Source organism: Purpureocillium takamizusanense, chromosome 9, assembly GCF_022605165.1.
Source record: "Purpureocillium takamizusanense chromosome 9, complete sequence".
NCBI classification, from domain to species: domain Eukaryota; kingdom Fungi; phylum Ascomycota; class Sordariomycetes; order Hypocreales; family Ophiocordycipitaceae; genus Purpureocillium; species Purpureocillium takamizusanense.
In genome coordinates this window covers 1,821,648-1,836,817 of record NC_063076.1, presented here as the reverse complement: position 1 = coordinate 1,836,817, position 15,170 = coordinate 1,821,648, and the positions used below count along the sequence as shown (strand labels likewise).

General features: G+C 59.1%; 4 protein-coding genes across 6 annotated transcripts; 2 read left to right on the top strand and 2 right to left on the bottom strand.

Annotated features, from left to right (window-relative positions):
* The first annotated feature begins 1,801 nt into the window (after window positions 1-1,801).
* Window positions 1,802-4,642, top strand: JDV02_009389 (uncharacterized protein). Of its 2 annotated transcripts, none has more exons than XM_047991048.1 (5): window positions 1,802-2,165; window positions 2,466-2,774; window positions 2,844-3,106; window positions 3,183-3,672; window positions 3,738-4,642. In XM_047991048.1, the coding sequence occupies exons 1-5, from the start codon at window positions 2,108-2,110 to the stop codon at window positions 4,313-4,315; spliced, it is 1,698 nt and encodes a 565-aa protein (XP_047847058.1). In that variant the 5' UTR covers window positions 1,802-2,107; the 3' UTR covers window positions 4,316-4,642. The 2 variants fall into 2 exon arrangements, with proteins under 2 accessions (XP_047847058.1, XP_047847059.1); XM_047991049.1 differs by having other exon boundaries at window positions 1,802-2,416.
* A 2-nt stretch (window positions 4,643-4,644) lies between these two features.
* JDV02_009388 (uncharacterized protein) lies at window positions 4,645-6,792 on the bottom strand. Its single transcript, XM_047991047.1, has one exon. The coding sequence runs from the start codon at window positions 6,521-6,523 to the stop codon at window positions 4,994-4,996; it is 1,530 nt and encodes a 509-aa protein (XP_047847057.1). The 5' UTR covers window positions 6,524-6,792; the 3' UTR covers window positions 4,645-4,993.
* Window positions 6,793-9,182: 2,390 nt separating this feature from the next.
* Window positions 9,183-12,026, bottom strand: JDV02_009387 (uncharacterized protein). 2 transcript variants are annotated; one of them, XM_047991045.1, is made up of 3 exons: window positions 11,562-12,026; window positions 10,781-11,437; window positions 9,183-10,717 (listed from the first exon to the last, which is right to left on the bottom strand). In XM_047991045.1, exons 1-3 carry the CDS (start codon window positions 11,629-11,631, stop codon window positions 9,600-9,602), a joined length of 1,845 nt encoding a protein of 614 aa, XP_047847055.1. In that variant the 5' UTR covers window positions 11,632-12,026; the 3' UTR covers window positions 9,183-9,599. The 2 variants fall into 2 exon arrangements, with proteins under 2 accessions (XP_047847055.1, XP_047847056.1); XM_047991046.1 differs by having other exon boundaries at window positions 10,781-12,026.
* A 2,010-nt stretch (window positions 12,027-14,036) lies between these two features.
* Window positions 14,037-15,007, top strand: JDV02_009386 (uncharacterized protein; the record flags this gene model as incomplete). Its single annotated transcript, XM_047991044.1, has 3 exons — window positions 14,037-14,057; window positions 14,114-14,863; window positions 14,924-15,007. 3 exons carry the CDS (start codon window positions 14,037-14,039, stop codon window positions 15,005-15,007), a joined length of 855 nt encoding a protein of 284 aa, XP_047847054.1.
* Between the last annotated feature and the right edge of the window lie 163 nt (window positions 15,008-15,170).

The following is a 15,170-nucleotide window of genomic DNA, read 5'->3' as shown; positions in this document are numbered from 1 at the left end:
AGAGGCCGAGGGCGGCGCGGGCATTGCGCCGGTTCAATGCGGCCTTCTGAGGTCAGCCGGGGTCGGAGGGCCAATACTGGGGCCGTAATGTCGTGACGGCAACGGCAGCCAGTGCATGTCATTCATTCACTCTACTTGGACCTTGAGCGTTATTGCGACGAATCCCTGTGCTTGTTCCCCGACGAGTTCCTACGTGGGGGACAAGCCCAAGTTCCCCTGTCCGGCGCGTACCCAGGACGTGCCCAAGAGCTGCGGGCCCGTCGCGGGATAATGGGGCTTTCATTTCTTACGTGCCTCCTGAGATTCGCCGTTCTGAGGCCTTGACTTGTTTTTTTCAAGTTTTTTTTCAGTGCCTGGCGTTGGACTGGGCTGAGCTGGACACGGAGGCTGCGCCCCAAACGTACGAAGTGTACACACACACACACACACATACATGTGTGTGCGCACGGCTGGCCGCAGAAGACGCATCGTGCGTCGAGGCGGGCTCCCTTGTTAGGTACTGGTGTAACTAGCAAACCCCCCTCCCTTCCGGAGCCGACAGCGGCCTTGACGCCGGCGCCAATCAATGACAACGTTGATGAACCAACCAACCTCCCTCCCTCCATCAGCGCAGACGACGACGACGACTACTGTATTGATTGCCTGGCTGAAGACGGGACGACCAGACACACACCCGCCAGAGGGTAGCAGCCCGCTGCGTCATAGAGGTCGACACCGCCACTACACCTTGCTGCCCGCTGACTCGGAGCCGGAGCGCTTGCTCCCTATCATTTGTAGTAGGAAGCAGCCAAAAAAGCGGAAGATCGCTGCTGCGCCGGGAAGCATCCTGCTCGTCATGGTGTCTCGGCCCGCACACCACCACCCACCCCGCGGCGCCGGCACGGCTCCGCTCTCGGACATGCTGCTGCTGCTGCTACTGCTGCTGCTCATCCTGCTCAGCCGGTCATGAGACCGGCAAGTACTACATATTGTACCTACCCCCGTTAGTAGTTACTTTGTAGGCATCCAGGTACAGGGGGAGGGGCAAGGGTGGGGACTTTGTATGCGCGCGAACAGCGGTTAGGCACGTAACCGAAGAGAGAGAGAGAGAGAGAGAGAGAGAGAGAGAGAGAGCCTTGCGATGTGATGAGGTGCGATGATGCGAGACAGACTTGGGTGAGCACGGGGCGCTCGCGGGGACGCGGAGCTGGGTTCGTGAGCTGCCCTGCCTGCTTGTCTCTCTGCCTGCGTGGGTTGGTCTGCCGAGCCGGCGGCCGAGGACCGGCCAACACGAGCATGCCGACGGCGACAAATGGGACCCGCGTTGTATAAGTATACCAAGTCCAACAACATCTCGTAGCTACGCCCGCAGTCCGATGAGCAACGATACTCAAGTATGGATGAGTAAAGCACATTTAGCATCTCGCTGAGAGCAGGCTGCGCAGCAGGGGCGGAAGCGTACGAAGTATACGTACGTGCAATGTACTGTATATCCTTCGCATGTACTAACAACTTCACATAATGGTAGATTGGGGTTCATGGTAGCAACGCTCACTATAACAGACGGGTAAGTAATCACTGCAGGTTGTAAGCGCCCTCCGCGCCGCCCCCCCGGTTCGGGCGCCACAAGTGCGCCCTTCGGAGGCTCCTCCACCGTCCGCACCGGCTTTCCAGGTTCCATTTGCCCCACGATTGGGCCCCCCCACCACCACCCCCTCCAATGCAGCCAACTGACCGACCCGGCGGATGGGCGGGAACCCTGCAGCATGTTGTTGAGTGCTTGCCCAGCCTAGGCGTTTTTTCCCCTTGCCTGCCGTCATGACAAGTTTGTTGCCGCTGCCAGCCAGCCCGGGCCGGGACGGACGCGGATGGTGGTGGGCTCAACCTCCTTTGCTCGCAGCGGCGACACTTGCACAGCTGACCAAACTCTGCTCCTGCAAAGCAAAACGCCTTCTAGCAGCAGCAGTGCTTTGCTACAGGTTTTGTTTGACCTCGTTTCTCCTCGAGAGTCGAACGTCATCATCGCCCACATCTTGTCGTTGGATTCCCCCGCGCGTCTGGCAGAATAAGGCGCGCCAGGCGTGAAGGAGAATTTTCGACACGGCCTCACTCTGTCGCCCTCGCCGCCATGCCGCAACGGACGCGGTCCAAGCCAAAGCTGCCAGTGCAGCAGCTGGCTATCCTAGGTACGATGAGCCCGTTACCGCACCCCCCGCCGTTCATTCAAGCATGTACTTCATTCTACGTTGTCTACCTGCCGTCCGCCGTGGCGAGATGCGCTTCTTGTACCCTATCCGCGGACGTAACGAGGGCCTGATTTCTTGTTCAGACCAAGGGACGATGCCATGACATCATAAAGGCGAGCCATCAAGTCTAGCATCGTGTCCTGCTTCGGTTCGAGAGGCTGCCTGCTTTCTGCTGCGGGTGCTCCGTCAGGGTACTGCCCACCACCTCGCCCAGCTCTTGTTGTGCTGACAGGCCTACAGCTGTCGCGCGCTTCGCCGAGCCCCTGGCATACACGTCCGTCTTCCCGTATCTGCCAGAGATGATTCGGGACTTCGGTATCGAGCAAAACCAGGTCGCCAAGTGGGCCGGCTTCACGTCCGCCATGTTCTCAGTAGCCCAGGCCGTCGCCGCGGTCCCCTGGGGCAAAGCCGCCGACCGCTTCGGCCGCAAGCCTATCCTGCTGTGCGGCCTCATCAGCACCATGCTGGGCTTCATCGTCTGGGGCATGTCCACCAGCCTCGCCATGGCAATTACCGTGCGGGCCTTTATCGGCGGCGGCAACGGCAACGGTATGTCGGGGACCCTTTTCTCTATCCCTGGAGGGGTGTTTTCTCCGTGTTACTGACAAAGGAGAAAAGTCGGCATCATCAGAACAATGGTGGCTGAGATGGTCCCTGAAAAGGAGCTCCAACCCAGGGCCTTCTCCGTGATGCCTCTGGTGTGGTCTCTTGGCTCCGTCCTGGGCCCGGCCTTTGGTGGCTTCTTCGCCCAGCCCGCGAGGCAATACCCAGATGTGTTTGGCAACATCGAGTACTTCAAACACTTCCCTTACGCTCTGCCCAACCTGATAGCCACCGTCTTCTTCCTCATCTCTGCTGCTAGCGCCGCCCTTTTTCTCAAAGTGAGTAGACCAGACCCAGCTGATCGACTGCCTGCACGCACGCATGCACGCATACATGTAGCTGACAAGACGGCAGGAAACCCTGGCCTCGAAACGCGACCGCAAGGACTGGGGTCTTTTAGTCGGTGAACGTGTCTCCCGCGCGTTTAGTAGAAACGCGGGACACACGCACCGGAGGAGGACCTCGTTTGTCGACGGCGAAGCCACGGCGCCGCTCGTCCCGAGCAAGGTCCAGCCGCCGAGGAAGCTCGAGGATGGGCCGGCCCCCGGGTTCAAGGACGTCTTCACCCGCCAGACGGTCATCAACCTGGCCGCTTACACCTTTCTTGCCCTTCACTCCGTCGCCTACGACCAGAACATCACCGTTTTCCTCAACCACCCGGTCATGGAGCACACCCCCGAGAACACCAAGCTCCCCTTCTACTTCAACGGTGGATTTGGCCTCAAGTCGGGCAAGATCGGCACCATTTTCACAATCTACGGAATCACCTGCGGGCTCATCCAGTTCATTCTGTATCCGCCCTTGGTGCACCGCTACGGCGTGCTGCACTGCTTCCGAGTGTGCTGTAGGTTTTGTTTAATACCCGGTTAAAGGCGGACACCCAAGTTACTAATTGAACCGCGCGTCCAGGCGTCATGCTGCCGTTTGTCTACTTTCTGACGCCTTACACCTCGCTGTTCCCCACGGAAAACGGCCGACTCGCGGCGCTGATGGCCGTCATGATCTTCAAGGCCTTTGCCATCATCGTCGCCTTCCCCTCGACGACCATCCTCCTGACAAACTCGTGCACGTCGCTCCGCATCCTCGGCACGCTCAACGGCTTCGCCACGGCCTGCAGCGGCATCGGCCGCGCCCTCGGCCCCAGCCTCACGGGCATGGCCTTCACCTGGGGCGCCGACCACGGCTACATCATCTCTGCGTACTTTTTCCTCGGCTTCTTCGCCATCCTGGGCGCCATACCCGCCTTCATGATTGTCGAGGGCGACGGTCCCACCGCGGCGTCGGCGGACAACAGCGACTCAGACGATGGCGAGGAGGAGACTCTTGTCGACAGTGCGGCCGCCGCCTTTTTGGACGAGTCGGCCGTGGTGGACGACTCGGACGATGATGACATCGATGATGATGCTCGAGCCACCGCCCCGCTTCTCGGAAACAAGAAACAGAAGAACACGACTACGTACCAGGCCATTAACGGCGGAAGCAGGTAGGAGGTAGCTAATGTGTTGCATGGGAGGTGAGCGCGCAGCATGAGCCGACGAAGCCATGTGTTACATACACACACAGAGAGAGAGGGACATTGCATGACGGAGGTGGATTTTAGGATTGATATAGATTGATGTCGGCGTGTCTTTGTATATTTGAAGCGAGGCATGTGCATGGCCGGCGTCGGGTGGTTTTTTCAATTTCAATTTGTTTTTTTTTTCATTTTCCGTTTAAAAACGGGGGATTTGCAATTGTCGAGAACATACGTGAAGATGAGTGAGTACATGGGTGTACACACCAAAGAGCATACCCTGGTTGTATACCTATGTGATCTCGACTTGCTCACCATTCCTCTTACAACACCGTGCCTGAGGTCTCACAGGTATATGAACTTTCGATGATGAACACTGCATTGAACATTGCCTGCTGAGCTTTCTTTTGAAATTTGGTGTCGCGAAACAACCCTGCTCCTCCGTCGTCGCTTTTCACTACACCATCTATCCCCGGAATCAACCCACACCCCGATGAAATGGCAAAATGTGCTGGACCCTGCAGATGTGTCCAAGATAAATATAAAAACTCCACAATCATGCTGGCTGCTACATGTGATTTGAGAGAAAGAAAACAAGAGAAAATATGGCAACATGAAATAGTCGGGGACAGCTCCCCGTGAACAGACCCCGTCAGTAAACGTATGACAAGCCCGAGGACGTTGGTGGATCGCGCGCCCCAAAATCCTCGTGCGGCTGCCACTGCCAATCTCCATAGGCTGCCTGGTCGTATTTCTGATGACCGAAATGGTGGTCGTGGCCGTCGTGCTGAATGTGTTGGCCGTCGTGTTGACACAGCGATATCGGCTGCATGAGAAACTCGTCCCTCCCTCCGCCGGCACGGCGCTGTTCTGCTGTCATTGCCTTCGCCTGGCTGGTGCCGACTTCATCCGTATTTGAGGACACGTCACCGCGGAAGCGCTCCAAATCAGCCTCCATGTCGCTCATCCGCAGGTACTCCCTGCCTGCCCACTCATCGATGATGGCGGCAATCTGACGGAATCCGTACGTGTGGCCGCCCGCCTCACGGGCCTTGAGCCCACACATGACAAACATGAAACTGTGGATCATCTCGTGGAGGAAGGTCGAAATGAGCAGCCTCCTGTTGTACTTTGTGTCGCGCAAGATGGGTGAGGATAGCACAATCAAGGTTTCCCAACCGCCCAGCCGCGCGCAAGGGCGCACGGCCGTGGTACCCACGATGTGACTCTCATACTGACCCCAATCTGGATGGCTCCAGTCCCACGTCACGCGACGGGTTAGGCGACTGGCGAAGAAGAGCTCGTTGGCAGCGCTGAAGATGCTGCGTAGCGCGTCATTGTCAAGAGGCCAGTCGGTACCTCGTGTGCGAGGGGATATGAGTGCCCGAAGAATGCGCTCGTGTTGCGAATCGGGGAAGCGACGGCGGAAAGAGGCGATGTGGCTACGGACAAGCTGCGCAGCAGAGTGATCAGAGAGCAGAGTGACGCCGGGAGGTAGGGGGAAGTCCGTATCGGAGAGAGAATCACCGGCGGACGCGGACGATGAAATGGAAAGGCCCGACTCTGTGCGTTCCATTGGCATTGCAGCCATCGGGCAGGGCGCAGTGCCTGGCCTGGAGATGGGCTCTGTCATGCCGGTACCAAAGTGAATGGCATCATTTCTGTGGTCGGACGTCGAGCGGAAGAGGAGCTGTGGCGGTTCGGGAGAGGGAGTTGGAGACGGTACTTGATTGAGCGGAGAGGAATCGCCTTCGCGAATGACGAGAAAAGCGAGATTGTTGACGGGTACGGAGTGGCGGAGGTCGGGAGAAAGGGGCGCCGAGTTGTCAGGATGCCGGCTGTACTGATGCCGTTCGTGGGCTTGCCGGTGTTGATGACGATGGTGGTTGTTGTGGACGGCATATCTGCTCATGTAGTCTTGGCCACCGCTCACCGTCCACGGTAACGTCCTCGACCTTTTCACCGGAGTGTCCTCATCCTCGTAGTATTGACCTGAGCCGAAGCTGACGCCGCCAGCGGTAGCCTCCCCGCCGCCTCTCAAGCCACGATCGAGGTGTGAAGCCTGTCCTGAAGCATCGCGACCGCGATGTTGCTGCTGCCACTGCTGAAGATGCGGGGGAGGAGAGACATCCTGGGCCCGAGGGAGGCTGCTCTCGCCCCCGCCGAGCACCCAAAAGGCCATGGGGCATGCTCGATACACAAAGTCGCCGGCGGGTGCTTGGGGTCTCGGCGAGGCGCTCGTCTACTCCTCCACGTGAGCCCGGCTCCGGTTTCGTTGCGGTTCCGGTTCTGCGCTAGAGGTACCGTGGTAGGAAGAGGAGCGGTGGCAGCTTGAGACGGCGACTCGAGCGGAGAATTGATTGACAGTCGGCAGACTGGGTGGCGGGACGGTGCGTGGTCTGAGAGTGCCCTGCGCTCAACGCGGTGCAGTGCAGTGCAGTGCAGTGCAGTCGAGAGAAGTGGCGCGTGGGTGTAAGTGGTGTGTCGCTCGTGCCCGCCCTTTTCGGAAAGCGGGCTTCGGTTGAGCGGTGAGCGTTTAGGTGAGAGGGAAGGACGGGAGCAGCCCGAAGCAGTGGCCAAAATAGTACGTCAGATATAGCGTACTAAGGCACTTGGGTCACCTAGAAAGGTGCCCGCTGTAAGTGGTGCCTAGGGACAGGTTTGTATCGTAGGTAGCGTCTTGTTGCAGTGCTTGGCGGCAGGAGCGACGCGATGTCCTTCCAGGGACGGACACGCGGGACCGCTACCTGTGGTCCTGTATGAGGGGTTCGGGTGGGCACTGGGTGACTCGAGTGGCCAGTGTGTCGGCGTCGCCTCTTTTCTCCTCTTTCCAACCGCAGGTGGGAGCCGACGACGGGAGCAAGGTAGGTCGTGCACCAGCGTCAGGTTTCTTTGGGGTCCTTTCTCACTAAGCGCTTAGTATGCTCAGACGGGGATGGCCATGGCAGCAGTATCGGATTCGCACGGCGGCCCGCCTCTCTTATGCGTCAAGCGCTGGCTGGGCACGCAGAGACCGACCGGCCGTGGAAGCTTGACAAACGAGACGAGAAAAGCAAGGAGCAGCGGGCGGTGGATGGAACGGGCATCCATCAGACGCGCGACCGAGCGGCGACGATCGTGCATGCATGCGCGAGCATGCCGTTGCGCAGCGCCGGCTCGTGTTGGGTCGCAACCCTCGCTCTCCCTGACCCAGACCCAGACCCAGACCCAGACCCGGACTGGCTGGACCCAGCAGAGCACCACGGCCTCCACCACCCGGGGCCCGGATAGCACATCTCGCCAAGTCCGCCGATGCGGAGGAGCAGGACGCGGGAGAAGCGACAGAGAGCTGCAGGAGAGGGAGGCGGGTCGGCAGCTGACCGCCGTCGTTCGTCGTCGTCGTCGTCGCCATCGCCGCCGCCGTGGCTTTCTTTCTCCCTGTCACCTATGGCCGTCGTGCCGACCCTGACTGCACGCCAGCGAGCTTCCTGCGCGGCTCGCGTGCATGCCGACCATCTGGAACCAGACGCCGCTCGACACGCTCTCCTCGCCCTCGCCTCACCCGCCCACGACACCTGCCCCTGGCATTTTGGCCTCTGTGCGCACGCCCTTCTCTTGCATCCATCTGTGCGCTGGCACCGCCTAGCCCCGCCCCATGGACCTGGCCTGCCGAAAAATGTAGCCTCAGTGCCAACCATTCAACCCTGTCATAGCCCCTTAGGCTCATTGCCAGTGGCTTGTGGTGTTCTGCTGGTCCATGCCACGAGTCCACCGTCCAAACCGCAACGCCATTCCCGTCTCTTTGTTCCACCTTGCTCACGCTGTAGTGTGGACATTGCCAGAGCATCAACGACATCAGCACGGGGACGGGTCCTGCAGCCTTGCCCCTCTGCTGCGCCGCCATGGCATCCGACTCTCAGCTCGCTCATGGCGACCGTACATGCCGTTGCCAACAGTGTCTCGAGACGTTGTCCGCGAGCTGGGTCTCTCCGGGCTTCTCTGTGCCCTGTTCAGCGGTGTCTTGACGCAGTGTGGCCTGCCATGTATGCGCCTCAGCCGGCTTCGTCCCTGGGATGGCAACATGTGCCCTGGCAACGCAGATAATGGTTCTCCTCTGGTTGAATGCTGTGTACCCTGACCTGTAAGCATGATAAACGCAGTGTCTCCTTGTCCTCGGTTCGACCCCTCTGTCGGGGAGCGTCGCGTCTCTCATGCAGCCATTGAGGCTCATCCATCACCGTCTCACCCGGCAGGCCTCCCCAGCCGGCACCGTTTGACCGTTGAGCTGGGCTTCCAAAACCCCTGTCTCGGTGACGAATACTAGCTCCCCGCCTCTCCAGGGAGCCCAGGCGCCGATCCTCGATTCCCGCTTCCCCCACCAGCTAAAGGGGAGGTTGTGCGCTGTGAAGACGGGACTAAAAGGCGATAATAAACCTTCTCAATGCAGCGGCCGAGGGGCTGCATGCACGAGAGAGAACTGGCAACTGGATGACTGGCTGCAACTCCCTCCACCATGCGCAGCACGCTGCCCGCCATTTGCGTTGCGCCACCACCACCATCCATCCCATCGGCGGCAGGGCCTTGGTATTGGTCGCCTCGCCATCGGCGCTGCGACGCCCACCTGTCAATCCAACCGATGCCCAGGCCACACGGCCGGCCGCTCCGACTGTGGAGTCCAGCAAGTCCAGCACTTCTACTTCGGACACGCCTACCGCTATGGACCGCGATGGCGCCGTTTAGGCCCCGTCGTCAGCGACCTCTCATTCATGCCTTACCCCGTGGCGATAGTTTGTGCTTCGTGGCTCATCGCCAGAGACTTGGTCCGACCTGAGACGCGTACATGCCACGACGCCTCGCTAATTGGGCTTTGCTATCCGGACCCGCGTGAGGCGAATGCAGGGCTATGCGGGCTCGGCAATGACGTCGCAAGTCGTGCCCGTGGCCATGCGCTTTCATGCATGATACACATTCACTGACGCTTCATTTCTCCTGATCTGCATCCCATATATTTCCCGTCTCTTCTGACCGAGTCATGCTTCACGACGCCAAGAGCCCCGAAATTATCTCCTGTGCGCGTGTCATCCCATCCTGGGAGGAGCACGGTGTCGATAGTAGAGCCAGTCTTCCTCGCCCTCAGCTTCCTGCCCGCCTCGTCTATCTGCGACGGCGCTAAATGGGCAGAGCCAAGCAGATCGTCATGTCAAATCAGTCGCTAAAAGGTCGCTGTCGAACCCATGTAGATTTTGTTCCCAACGCCGCGAGTCCCCTCGATGGTGGCCTTATCCAACACCTGTGCCCATTCCCAGATTCCTCATGTACCTGACCTCGTCGGCCTGTCGCTCGAGCGCCCTGCGCATCCGCCCTGCGTATTGGTCCTTGACATCCTCGTCGGCCGTGGGCTCTGCCTTCTGGGGCTCAAAGTCCTTGGCCTGGTATAGCGGCGCCGTGGTGAAGCTCACCATGCCCAGCTTTTCGCCGGTCCAGAAGAGGATGTTGTCGTTGTTCGGCCGGTCCTGGCCGTCTCTGCGCCGCGTCGACAAAATCTTGCGGGCCAAATCGTCCGACGCCGGCATCGAGGCGAAAATAGACGCAGGCTCGTCCGCGTCGCTATGACCAATCTTGAGACGGCGGCACTCTGTTGAGCCGTCTCGCTCGAACCACTTGATCAGGCCTGCGCCATCGGAGAAGACAAGTTTCGTCCCATGCTCGATTACCGACAAGATCGTTGCCGAGGCTGCCGATTGCCTATTCTTAAAGATGGAGCTCTGCACCATGGTGTGGCTGCCCGAATCTGCTGCCGAGTTCAAGCCGTATATCTCCAGAGAGCCCTTCGTCTTGTAAGAGCCTCCCGCAACTAGCGTCTGCCCACCTCCAGCCATCTTGATCTGCGCCATACGCTCTGGGCTGAACTCGGCACGTCGGCGCACCTCTGAGTCGACGGTGGAGTACGGGAACGGCATCGATGTGAGGCTCTTTATCAGAGCTCCCGAGTATATTGAGCCTACAATGGCCGGAAATTTGCGCCGGTCATAGTGGAGTATGTTGGTGAACCGTCCAGACACGTAAATGTCGTCTGAGATGAGGTCTTGCCCCCCCGGCCGTGGAAGATGGAGGATGCTGACTGGTGTAGGTTGAGAGAGCGAGGCGTACGGCGGCAGCGGCTTAGGATCGAACAAAGCCCTGAGCACATCGTTTTGTGCGTATTGCTGGGAATCTACGCGCTCAACGACGTCATACGGCGCCCTGACGCGAGCTCGGAAGTCATGAAGGTGTATCCCAAGCGATGTCCCGACAGTTAGGGGGACGCCAGGCTGAATGGCAGACAGCGATGTGATGGACCACTCAAAGGAGTCCTTGCTGACCACCTCCAGACGGTTCAGGTCCACCTCGATGAGATCTGTCGCTGCCAGTCAGTATGCAAATGGCAACACCTGCAAGTATGCACGAGAGGTGTGCTCACGGCTTTGGACGGCGAAAAAAGCCCGGTGGCTATCGTTGTTGATGCTGACGCACTCGGTCACGCCCGTGTCGATCTTCTTGGACCTCCTAGTGTTTTGGCCGTTGGGCCCATCAAAGAAGAGGATATCGGGATTGCTCCTGGCCACAATGCTGCCCTGCTTGCCAGTCGTGCCTTTGACGTCCCAGAGGCACACAGAGCCATCGTCCAGCGGCGATACAGCAAGCATCGTCCCGAGCCCGTCGCGGCCGTCGTACGGATTGTAAATGGCCATTCCGCGGGCTTCGACGATGGCCTCGCACTCCCTTTCCCGCATGCGAGGGCTCTGCAACCAATTGATGCAGGCCGGCCCGTTGCGCTGGATGTACTCGTCGTACCAGGAGACTCGTTCGCCGGGGTATGCCGGATCCCAGTTGGCCATATCCTGGAGCTTCCTCCATCGGCGCGCATCCCGGATATCGCCGGCGGGGTCTGGTGATGACAGGGGCACATCGTCGTTGGCCTCGGTAGCGGCTTGCACCAGGTTGCGGCGATGTCTCAGCCATTGGTACCAGGGAGAGTCCTCGAAGCACAGCTTTTTCCAGAGCTCGTCGTCAAGGCAAAGCTTCTGTAACTTGCGAGATACCGGCTGTAACCTTGTGATGTGGTACGGTTCAAGATCTAGTCGGTGGCGCGGCGTGAGTGAGCGGGGGAATTGGCTGCGGGAGTCGAGGAATGACGAATCATGGTGGAGGGAAGGGGGAATCGCTGCATGAAGCGACTGATGGTGGGAAATGGGACATACAGTTCAGAATCTGGAGCAGGATCTCGTCGGGAAGCTCATCCCAGCGCGAGGGCCGGTCATCCAGGGCCATGGCGCATGGTGACTGGCAAGGTTGGGGAGCAGCCGGGGTGGTAAAGATGCTGATGTTTTCTGAGGATGATGGGGGTTGCTGGCTGGTCGAGAGGCGGATGGTGGATGCAAGAGGAGGGCAAGACGGCTTGAGGGCGTGGCGGCCGTCAGACTCTTCATGTACGATTAGTGGTAGGGAGCTTTATTGCCCACGGGCACGCAGTCGGCTTGCGTGAGGGCCAGGTAGGAGGAGAATAGTTAGTGGATGATGTGTGGGATGGGATGGGGATGGGTGGATTGGTAGATTCGAAACTCCGCCAGAAAAGGCCGTCCGTCCTCTCTTTGCACGCGGTAGGTTCCCAGTCGCACAAAGCCCATGGACAGGCAGAAAGGTCGCTGTGCCGCTTATCAGCTGAGTCGAGCATGGCGCGGGCGGTGGCGGAGGGATGGATGCGGGCCGACGGGGGACGGGAAGCGCTTAGTGCGTTACAGCGCACTGGACGGGCTTTTTGGGGGCTGCCCGCCGCGGGGCCCATCGCTCCACTGGACGACATCCTCCAGGGATCCATCCATGCACGGGAAGAGTTCCGTCGAACTGGTGGGCGCACACCCGCAAGCGTTTCAGCGACGATTCCTCGGGTGGGGGCAAGGTTGTTTGTCCATTGGCCGCCCCGGCTCGATATACTTGGTTCGGTACTACCTAGGTGCTAGGTTAGTAGGTACTAGGTAGGTACTTTCAGTGCAGCCCTCCCCTAAGAGCGCCCCCGCTGAGGCGCCCCGAAGACCCGCCAAGGTTCTCCAGCAGCGGGGCCAAAAAGGCCCAGCACGAGCCCTGTTCCTATTTCCAGTCTGTGTTTGCACCTTTGACGGACGGCAGTCTGCTAGGTTCTTTTCCATTGCCACAACCCGCGGTGACATGGGTCTCCTCCTCGTGTCCGGCTCCTGCCTATCATTAACGCTGCTGCTATTGTGTAGGAATATGTACGGTATGTGCTGGCAAAAATAATCCGTTCTCACTCGGTCCAGTTCAGCCGCCCGCCCAATCGGTGTCAAATCCCAGATACCCAAGGTAGTAGTCGATAGCCCAGCCCAGACAACCAGCCTTTGAAGCTTAATGTCCCGCTGACCAATGCTGCATGCGGCCGCTTTGGGGTCACACACTGGCTGCGGTCTTATCAGGTCTCAGTCCGGCTTCTGAAGAGTCCCAGACCAGTGCCTCGAACTTTATGGCCTGATAAAAAGAATCGAGGCTCGGCGTCTTGCAGTGAGGGCGCGGGCGCAGAGTGCCGGCAGCCACTCCATCCTTCTTTCACGGGCCACAAAGGTACTAACTACTCACCACAACTGCCGTGGGCGCGTAGCTTGCCGAGGCGAGGCTGCCTGCATGGCGCCAAGGGCTCGCCGGCATGCATTTTGTTCGCCGCCCGATTTAGAGCAACAACCTCACGTGGGCCTGGCCTGCGGGCGAACCGCAGCGACAGATAGAAACCGTCTTTGAGTTGGCTGATGTTGATATTCCGAGCATGCATCTCTCGTAGTACCCAAATTATCCCGTAAAGCACCTTGGTGTTTGTTCTACAAAGTACGTTACAAAGTACTGCGTCATGGCTAAGGTACTGCGCGTGCGAAGTGGGCAGGTGCCGTGCAGGCGGTACCTTCCCTGTCATTCGGGCCCTTGGGAAGCCGAGATGCCTGGGTTTTGCACGCCAACCGAACCTGTTCCTCCGTCGTAGGCGAGGCAACGCAACCTCCATCACGTTCGCCGCCGCGTCGCCAGATGCGTCTTGCGGCCTTCTGCACCTCGCTCCTGCCTGAGGCACTTGCTTGCGACACAGCTCGTCACGCGTGCACTGAACACGTCCGCACAACAGTCCCCCCCAGCAAGGCACGCGACTGGTTTTCTCCTCCTCCTCTCCTCTTATCTCCGGCGCCGGAACGAACCCTCATCCCAACGCAGGTCTCATCAATCATCCTCATCGAATTAAGCCAGTCCTACCGTTTCGTTCATCGATTCTCGCCTTTCACCGTGAGCGGTGTCGGACGCACATTTGATCGTTGCCCGCAACGTTCCTCGGCGCCGCTTCTCGTTTCGTCTCGTCCTAGGACGCCCGATTCACGGTATGGCAGCGGCGGAGAACTATTCAAGTGACCCCTCTGACTGGCAGAAAGCTTCCTTCTTGCGAACACGCCAGCTACACCAGCTGTCTCGCAGGTCGGAACGCTTGGTGGGCTCTCGCACAGCCAGCTGCCAACTCAGCACCTGCGAGGCGTGTTGCACCCAATCTTGTACAGATCTCCTTGTTGCGAGGTGAACATCACCACATGCTATGTCTCTTTACTTTCACCTGACGTTACGAACACTCGCTGACTCCTCATTTCTCGCAGACACCTGTTTTTGCTACTGTCAACCACTCGTTTGGGCCTACGATGCCACCGACGGCGGAAGGCGTACGCAATCATTTCAAAAACCCTGATATCCGATGGATGACCTGACCGGGACGCAGTCTGCACCCTGGGTGTTTGGGAGTAGAAGTGGCCGAGCTGCGAGCGCCCGCCCTGGCACGCCTGTGCCGCCTCCTCGCTCTGAAAAACGTAATCCATTTTCGGCTCCTGAGGATGAAAACAACTCCGAGCGCCGTTCCAGCAGCGACGGCACCATCCCCCGTTCGATGGTCGAATATCATTCGGAAAGACGGCTGCATAGCCCAGGCTCGCACGGCCCCGACCTCGCTCATGAGGCGACATCGCCGGAACTCGGCGGGGATAGGGCCACATCTGACTGGGAAACTGTAGTGGCGAGTGATGAGAGTGGACGCCACGCTTACCCGCTTCAAGGACGGCACGAAACGAATGCCTTCGAAGTCCAAGGCCTAACCGGGCACAGCTATCGCCTTGAAAACCAGCCTCAGCGACCGAATACCATACTCGGTCCAGCCAGTCTCGCGCCTGCTAGCGAGCCGCAGCAGGGCCCGGGTGCGACTCAAACCAATGAGCCCACTGACATCAGATACTCCAGCTTCGTCAACGAAAGGCGCGACAAAGCGGCGAATGTCAATGTTGTCGATGATTTTTCTGGCAATGAGCCCCACGAAGCCTTCAGTCGAAAGCGCGGGAACACTCCGGTCGTTGACAACCAAGGACCTGGCGGACTTGCCGCGAGCAACTCGATGACGTCGAGCAGCTTGACTGTGGATCGTTTCAAGTTCGATGACGGCCACTACGCTGTATTCTTGCGCCCCGGTGCCGAGAGAGAGGTCAGCAGAGCACTCCATATCGCAGCATCAGGTTCTGACTTAAGCCTCGTGGCCACTCAGGCGAGGGCCGAGCTCGACGACGACGATCAGCCCTCCGTCCAGAATCCACAGTTTTACGATCCTTCCGCCATTCAGTCGACTTAGAAAGTCAACGATGCGGTCAAGGTTCCGGTCGTGAGAGATACTGCTCCGAACACGATCGGTAGCGGTGTAGAGTCTCAGGCCGAAAATCGCAATCGCATCCTCGTCCCTTCCCGAACTCGAACGGATCAAGATACAGATGGCGACTGGCAGACCGTCACCACCG

What these genes read in the sequence shown, in the direction of transcription:
- JDV02_009389 (XM_047991048.1), top strand. Translation starts at nt 2,108, where the DNA reads ATGCCGCAACGGACGCGGTCCAAGCCAAAGCTGCCAGTGCAGCAGCTG. An exon ending in GCAGCAGCTGGCTATCCTAG is followed by an intron (nt 2,166 to 2,465) that starts GTACGATGAGCC and finishes ACAGGCCTACAG; the next exon opens with CTGTCGCGCGCTTCGCCGAG. An exon ending in GCGCCGCCCTTTTTCTCAAA is followed by an intron (nt 3,107 to 3,182) that starts GTGAGTAGACCA and finishes ACAAGACGGCAG; the next exon opens with GAAACCCTGGCCTCGAAACG.
- JDV02_009388 (XM_047991047.1), bottom strand. Translation starts at nt 6,523, where the DNA reads ATGGCCTTTTGGGTGCTCGGCGGGGGCGAGAGCAGCCTCCCTCGGGCC.
- JDV02_009387 (XM_047991045.1), bottom strand. Translation starts at nt 11,631, where the DNA reads ATGGCCCTGGATGACCGGCCCTCGCGCTGGGATGAGCTTCCCGACGAG. An exon ending in CCTGCTCCAGATTCTGAACT is followed by an intron (nt 11,438 to 11,561) that starts GTATGTCCCATT and finishes GCCACCGACTAG; the next exon opens with ATCTTGAACCGTACCACATC. An exon ending in TTTTTTCGCCGTCCAAAGCC is followed by an intron (nt 10,718 to 10,780) that starts GTGAGCACACCT and finishes TGGCAGCGACAG; the next exon opens with ATCTCATCGAGGTGGACCTG.